We start from the raw sequence: 8,293 nt of genomic DNA on the forward strand, positions 1-8,293 counted from the left end.
ATGCCGATTGGGCAGGATGCCCTGACACTAGCCGATCTATTTCGGGTTATTGTGTATATTTAGGTGACAACTTGATTTCATGGTCATCAAAACGTCAACCTACAGTTTCTAGATCGAGTGCCGAAGCCGAATACCGGGGCATGGCAAACGTCGTTGCCGAATCTTGTTGGTTACGCAATTTGCTTCTCGAGTTAACATGTCCTATTACAAAGGCAACTTTAGTTTTTTGTGATAATATAAGTGCTATATACTTATCTGGCAATCCGGTTCAACACCAAAGAACCAAACACATCGAACTTGATATCCACTTTGTACGGGAGAAAGTGTCACGTGGACAAGTTCGCATCTTACATATTCCGACTAGATTTCAGATATATTTACGAAAGGATTACCACGCATACTTTTTGAAGAGTTTCGTTCCAGTCTTCGCATTCGGAAACCGATAGCTCCAACTGCGGGGGAGTAATAGTCAACGGTTTATATTTAGGATATATATTGTGTTTAATAGTGTAATATTTCAATGTATATCCTCTCCCTAATTATGGGATTGATAGCTAGGCATTGTTAGATTTTACATACATAGAATTATTCTCCTGTATATGTACGATGTTTTGGTTGTGCAGAGGCGAAGCCAAGATTTGAAGATGAGGGTGGCTCACTCGATAAACAGATATTATATTTATAATTTTTAATTAATAATAATGTGAAACAAGCTAATTTTATAGTGATAATGGGTTACTTGTATATCATATGAGTTTTGGACAATTGGGCCAATTAATTTACAATTATTTTGACATAATAATACATTTGAGACTTAGCTCATTGAAGAAGGCTTATAATTATTTGAGCATAAAATACAATTGAGATTTGAGCTTTATTTGGACATTGGGGGAGGCTGAGCACCACTCAGTCCCCCCTTGTCTCCGCCTCTGTGGTTGTGGTAATCGACACAGAAAATTCACCCTCGTTTATATCATAGGTCATTTTAAATTTATTTACTAATGATAATAATGATACATATATTCATACATAACTAAATAAATTGAATAAATTTATAAATAAGTTTAATGAGAGAAGTATGACAGCTGATATAATCGATTGATGAATAATATAAGGATCCCATAAATCCATAATATAAATAGAAAAATTGTATATATATTAAGTCTAACTTAAGTTGGATCTATATAGTTAAATTCATACTCATAACATACGGAGTAATATAATTAAAAACTTTTATAACTCCCATAGTATGATTAAATGCAAGGTACACGTGATTCGTGAAAGAAAAATACAAATATTATAATCCCACCCCAGATTATATCCAGGGTCCGATGAAAGCTTAATTAGTTTTACATTTTCATCTCTCTTCCTATAGGTAAACAACTTCACTCTCTATGGTTAGAAACAATTAAAAGTTAAAAAGATGAATAAAAAAACCTTGTAATAAATTAGTAATTTTGATGTACCCAAATGGTTGAAAATGCCAAAGCTAAGGTCACACATGGCCATATCACCTTCTCTAAACCCACATTTGAAATGCTCCATCCTTCATCTTTTTCTTCATCCTCTTCATTCACCATTAATTGTTTAATGTTATCATCATCTTTAACATTCATATCATCATCATTTTCGTCAGTTGACTCTTCAAGATGAAAGCAACATATCAACAGAAGTGAAACCAACTTGACAAAAGGCCTCATTGTGTTCTTGCCATCATCATATTTCATTACCGCCTGATCGTATATCAACCCCGGGTTCAAATGGACCTTGACGGTTTGAGAAGGAGTGATTTGGTGGAAGAAGGTTTTCGAAACTTGTCGAGTTGAAACAATCAAGCCATGACTAATTTTAGTTTTCTCACAAATTTCGAAGCTTGGAGCTGCGTTGAAGTCGTCTAGATCGCTTTCATCTAAGAAATTTTCATTTGAGTTGTTGTGATCTTCAGTGGCAACTTCATGAGAGAAGTGATCTTCTGTGTTTTCCAAGTTGTTGTGATGGCTACTTTCTCCTGCAACTGTTTTCTTAATAAGTTAGATGGAATCTAGCTTTAAGTATAAACTGTTTTTAACTGCTTATTGGGATCTATATATAGTAACTAGTAATTAGTATTAGTTGATTATTTATACCTTTAACCTCATGTTCCTCCCTTTGAAAACCAGGTGTGTTTTCTACTGGAACAGTCTTGTAATCATCCCAAAAGGTCTGCAAATTTAAAGGAAATCAATGTAAATTAATTTCATAATTAACTTATATACTGTATAATTTACTAGAACTAATCGAAAATCCGTACTTACCATCTCAAAATCCTTGTTTGACATGCCTACCCATCTCAAATTTTCGACTATTCGATCAGTCCCGAGCTGTTCATTTGCACCACCAACTTCAATAGACCTCATATTGTGTTCATCACCCATGAACCCAAAGGATCCTTCATCTTGCATATGATTGTTGCTAATATTATTAGCGGTAAACAAGAAATCATCTTCATGATGACCCGAAAAATTACCTCCTCCCCAAGTGTTTTGATTTATTAGATCCTGAGAAACTTGAGCAACTGAAAGTATTTCTTGCACTATGTCCTGTTGAGGAACGTTCGAAGTTGCGAATTCACACAAGTTGCTGCTTGTTTGTGGCATATTCATTAAATCCACATAGCTAATTGCCCCTTGTTGTGGGAGATCTTGTATTTGCAATGGAGGCATTGTTAACCTTTGTTGCAGCCTTGCACATTCTAATGCTATTTCAACCTGAAATATATTGGAATATTTCATTTGTATAAGTTTTATATTAAACAGCCAGGGAGTAATCCTGCTGGGCTGCGTAATATGAAGTCGGATTACACGCCCTCCCGGGTAGCCCGAACACAGAAAACTTTCTACCTTTTTAAAAAAAAAAAGATGTTTAATTTGTACCTTGGATGGGGGGTAAGAGACATGTCCACAGTTGTTAAAAGATGGATTAGGAAAACTAAAAGCTTCTTCTGATAAATATTGCATCCATCTACCATCGCTTGTTTCGTTAGAGATATATGGCGATCCATGGTTAATATTTGATGAAGAAGAAGCCATTGGTGTTTGGTAATTACAAGTTTCCATATCTTGATCACCACCCCTTCCCCCTTCTGAATATAAGTCCATACTCGATGAGTGATCACTCGCCGCTGCAGCATAATGTACCCCAATTGCCGTCTTTGGAGCGTTTAAGCTCTTCTTAAATACACGGCAAAGCGAATAAGCATCCTGCAACTTTAGACCCCCAAAAAAGAAGCACACATTGCATGTGTTATAAGAGTTTATGATAAAAAGATTACTACTTTATGCAAATGATCATCATCAAATGGGATGATATAAGTTAAAGATATATATGATGGTTTACCTTGAGGCCGGATTCACTTTCGCATTCCCTTTCATCGAGGCGATACTCGTGCATAACCCAATCGCTACGAGAACCATGTGGTGCTCTACCTCGATAGTAAACTAGGGTTTTCTTCATTCCCACGGCTCGTGATTGTGAATTTACATTTCTGTCCTTTCCTGTTGCCTTCCAGTACCCACCTTTGGTGGCTCGGTTTGTCCTGGATCCGTTCGGGTATTTACGGTCTCTTGGACTAAAGAAGTACCACTCTAGATCTTTGCTTGGCAATAGTGATTTCCCTATTGATGAAGATAATGAATAAATTAGTTGCCTTCTTCCAAACAAAAAATGACTCAGCATTTCATTAGCAGATCCAAAAACCATGCAAAGAAAAAGACTAGCTAATTGCTTCATATAATCTCTTAAGTCTTCTTTCTCAACTTTGCTTATAAATTTTTTTATTTACGCTATATATTTGATAAAAAAAAATTTAGTTACTACTGTTATAACTTTCATCAAGTACTACATAAGATTAACAAAAAAAAAAAAAAAAAAAAGTTAAAGCTAATTAAAGTTGATAATAAAACTTTTTACTATGAATAAAAAAAAGAAAATTACATGTTATATTTTACTAACATAAAAAAAATACATGTGTATATTTTACAATGAATAAATTAATTCTGGAATTAGATTTGGTGTCAGAAAAATAACTTAATATTAAAGAAAAGTTGGTAATCATATCTATAACTATATATATCTTTGAAATTAATAATAACGGTAAGCGTAGTCAAGTTTTTCCTCTTTACTTTACTTTTTGACTACAATCTTGTCAGGTAATGACTGGAGTGAAATTTTGTTCTCATATGATCGACTTTAAAAGATGCAGGGCCCACCTCAACTCTCTTTATTTAAAGTTATACAATCATGTTTATCATTTTATGCTAGGTTTTAAACTTTTAATCATACATATATATTTAACTCATTTGATCGACCCGTTCTTGATATGAAATATGTGTTCTAGCTTTTATATAGGATATATCAACGACAAGAACAAAGTTGAAACATGTGTAAAGAACATATATGAAGAAGCTTCATTTTTTTTTGCTTTTAGCAACATATTAATATTAGATCGAGAAGAACTCGAAAGCGCATAAATGAATAAACCTTTGACAAGAATCTTGATTTAGTGATCAACACATAAAACTTTCATGATCATATGATGATATTGCTTTTTATTTTATAACTTTTTCTTTAGTATATATTTTTGTAATTTGTAAAACAGATATGGAAATATTTTTATAAATGAGAACTACACACTATATATAATACGGAGTATATATTAATAATAATACTCCGTAATAAGTCACAATTAATGCGTAAACATAGTTATGATATTTACGTATATAGTATCAAGTTAATGCATGTATTTCTTTTTTAACTATATATTACTAGGTTTTCGCTAATTCTATTTTCCATAATTTTATATATTATATTATATAATATTATTTATTAAATCGTTGTACGTAGGTAGAATATTGATCTATATGGGTGATACTTGCATAAACAAAAAAGCAACCTATTAAAATATAATTAGTTTTTCATTTAATACAGTACTAATAATCAAGCTTTTGTTATTTCTATTAAGATTAAAACAAATTAAAAAGGAAAATTGCAATGTATGCATCATATCACCAAGAAGAAATGGATATATATAGATATATAGATATATATGGGTACGTACGTACCTGGTAAATCCCAGGGTTCGCATTTGTAGAGATCAACTTCAGGGATAACTTCGAGCTCGATTTTACGTCCATTGATCTTTCTTTTGAGATAGTATGCGACTAACTCTTCATCAGTTGGATGAAAACGGAAACCAGGAGGCAATGAAACTGGTGCCATTAATTATATTTTATATTTTATATATTAATTAAAATTATAAATTATAATATACGTCTACGATATATAAGTCTTAGTTGCTCGATCAACAATATTTGAAATATTGATCTTCAATTCTTCTCACTATATATAACGAGACCTAAATTAAAGTGGCGTCTTCGCTAGATATATAAGCTTCTCTTGATGTCCCTAGAAAGATGAAATACATTTAAGGGATACCAGCATTGAGACGCCAATTATTACACTGCATGTACAATTAATTAATAACATCATCAATCGATATTTATAATTAGCTAGTCATTTACAATTTTAATCTTTATATGATTAGCATATATACGTAGAGAGAGAGAGAGAGAGAGAGAGAGAGAGAGAGAGAGAGAGAGAGAGAGAGAGACCTTAGGAGAAGAAGATGATGATGTAAAGGGAGATATGAGCAGGAAGAAAGAAGGAATTGAAGAAGGTGGTGTTGGGGATTTAAATTGGTAGAAGAACATAAAAGTTATGAGAAAAAGCAAATGGGGAACACTTTATCTTTAAAAAATATTTTTTTTTCTATCAACTTATATGATGCTTTCTTTCTTTTGTAGGTCTCTTCTCTATGTATCCCTCTTTAGTCTTTACTAGATTATGTTATTTATGATTTATGATTATAATATAAATCAAATAATATATAATATATTAGTATATGAATATGAATGATATCTTTAAGAACACTAATGATATTAATTTAGTCTAGTAACGACAGAATGTTCACACATACGTGAATATTTTTATGTGATTTTCATTATAAAGAAATGATAATACAATACTCCGTAATATGCTTTAATACTATTGAATGGATTATGTGTACAACACTTATATTTAATCATTTAAATTTAAATATTTAAAATATAGAAGTACTAATCATGACCGTGTCACACTGATTTTTTTTTTTTTGTTTTTTTTTTTTTTTTGTTGTTGCAAAAAACGATATCATAGAACGGATTCGAAGATCAACAAGTACAACCGATATAGTAGGAACCCAAAACCTAGGCAAAAACAAATGACAACATATCGAATCCAAAATAAACGGTCTCACCAATATTATGAAAAACCCACTTTGCTAGGACACGATCATGTCCGTGTCACACTGATGCATCAATAACCGAAATGCGTTTTTATTATATATAATAATAATAATAATAATATAATAATAATAATAATAATAATAATAATAATAATAATAATAATAATAATAATAATAATAATAATAATAATAATAATAATGATGATGATGATGATGATGATGATAACAAATATGGTTTTGTTTCTCGTGTATGTACTCCGCCCTGTTAGACACACGAAGATATATTTTATAAACTAGTAACATGTAGTAATTGAATAATCCGTATTTTTTTAAGAAATATGATATAAACTTACTTAGTGTCTAAATCTAATATTCTAATATCTAATTCTAATATTAAATTTATAAGTTATTCAAATTATTGTAAGTTTAAAGTTATGATTATCTACAAATAGAGAGCAATGGCGGAACCATAAATTTTTTTACCGGAGTCGAATTTTTTTTCATGCACTTACATTCATTAAAACTTTTTTGAGGCAAAATATGGAGACTTTTGGATGTAGATGCTTCGGAGCCAAAATATGAAAATTCAAAATTTAGGTCTGAAATTTCAAATTCACTGGGGGCGGGCGCCTAAACCCCACCCCACTTTGTTTCCTCCTCTGATAGAGAGATGCCATATTTACGTTAACACCATATGATTGATCACTTTCGATCTTGGGGTATTTAACACAAACAATTTGTGTTTAATTCTTCAATTGTTGTGTGTCTGTTTCGTGCATGATTAGTTGCTAATTGTTGTTAATAATAAATATCAAGAGTGTAAGTTTAAGCAGCTAGCTTTTTGTAACGGTAATTTTTACTGGAATGTTTAATCGCCATTAAAAAACTGGCGTTAACGATTTTAACAAAGAAAACAAAGTTGAAATTAGTTTATGCCGACACAACTATAACACAATTATTTACGTTCCCAAAATATTTGAATATATATTTTGAAAGAAATTACTCCGTATTATTTATCTATTTATGTTCATTTTATATAAAGGAAAAAAAAAAAAAAAAAAAAAGGTGAAGGGGATAAAAATATATCTCAAATAATATGATTGTCTCGGATAATCCTCTCCCGATCCCAAATATGCCATTCTCAAATATTGTCTTTCTTGGGATTTATACCTTGGTAACTTCACATTCGTTGTTGGTGGGGCGACCCGAAATTTGATGGCGTTCCAAAAACGTCGCTTTCACATGCTCATTTCGCCGCCAAGCCTAATCTTTACATTGTAGTTTTTATTATAAATATGGGTTTCTTTACATTGTAGTTTTTATTATAAATAGCTTAATACCCGCGAATTCGCGGGACTTTTTTAAGAACGAACCAAAACTCGAATTGTTAGAATAATTATATTTTATATTTTATTTATTAGGCTGTTAAGAAATCAAAACAGTTCATGTAGTAAATGTTGAAGTAATGATAATAAAGAGCGCAAGTTGTAACCTGAATATATATATATATAACACAAAATTGAAAACACTAATACTTGAAAAAAGGTTTTCTATCTAACATTTTAGTCGAGTTTCATACAGATTACTCCATATGAAAAATACAGCAAATGCCAAAATGAAAAACTAAACCTAAACCCTAATTCTAAACCCAAAACCCTACACCCTAGAATCTAAACAATAACCTAAACCCTAAACTCTAAACATTAAAATCTAAACCCAAAACCTTAAATCTAAACCCTTAGCCCAAACCTAAGACTCGAATATTAAGCAAAACCGATCCATTTTGACCCATAATGAAAAATTACCCATTTTGACACCCGACCCATCTACTGACCAGATTTGGGAACGCTGCAGCTAAACTATCCGTTCGCCTTTTCCCACCATATATTTCACCTGCAGCTATATATATTTGTATATTTTGATCAACTCTCGATGATCTTAAAATTAAAGCAGTTTTTTCTGACGTCGTAGGAC

General features: G+C 31.5%; 1 protein-coding gene across 1 annotated transcript; it reads right to left on the reverse strand.

The window, feature by feature from the left end:
- Nucleotides 1-1,402: 1,402 nt before the first annotated feature.
- LOC139896618 (NAC domain-containing protein 54-like) lies at nt 1,403-5,334 on the reverse strand. Its single transcript, XM_071879266.1, has 6 exons — nt 5,100-5,334; nt 3,376-3,653; nt 2,913-3,245; nt 2,295-2,747; nt 2,127-2,202; nt 1,403-2,008 (listed from the first exon to the last, which is right to left on the reverse strand). Exons 1-6 carry the CDS (start codon nt 5,254-5,256, stop codon nt 1,449-1,451), a joined length of 1,857 nt encoding a protein of 618 aa, XP_071735367.1. The 5' UTR covers nt 5,257-5,334; the 3' UTR covers nt 1,403-1,448.
- Between the last annotated feature and the right edge of the window lie 2,959 nt (nt 5,335-8,293).

The sequence above is a fragment of the Rutidosis leptorrhynchoides genome, chromosome 3, assembly GCF_046630445.1.
Source record: "Rutidosis leptorrhynchoides isolate AG116_Rl617_1_P2 chromosome 3, CSIRO_AGI_Rlap_v1, whole genome shotgun sequence".
NCBI classification, from domain to species: domain Eukaryota; kingdom Viridiplantae; phylum Streptophyta; class Magnoliopsida; order Asterales; family Asteraceae; genus Rutidosis; species Rutidosis leptorrhynchoides.

Bases quoted from the DNA above. Each gene is read 5' to 3' on its own strand.
- LOC139896618 (XM_071879266.1), bottom strand. From the start codon at position 5,256: ATGGCACCAGTTTCATTGCCTCCTGGTTTCCGTTTTCATCCAACTGAT. The intron at 3,246-3,375 runs GTAAACCATCAT...GGGGGTCTAAAG, and splicing joins AAAGTGAATCCGGCCTCAAG to TTGCAGGATGCTTATTCGCT. The intron at 2,009-2,126 runs GTATAAATAATC...AAACAGTTGCAG, and splicing joins GGAGGAACATGAGGTTAAAG to GAGAAAGTAGCCATCACAAC.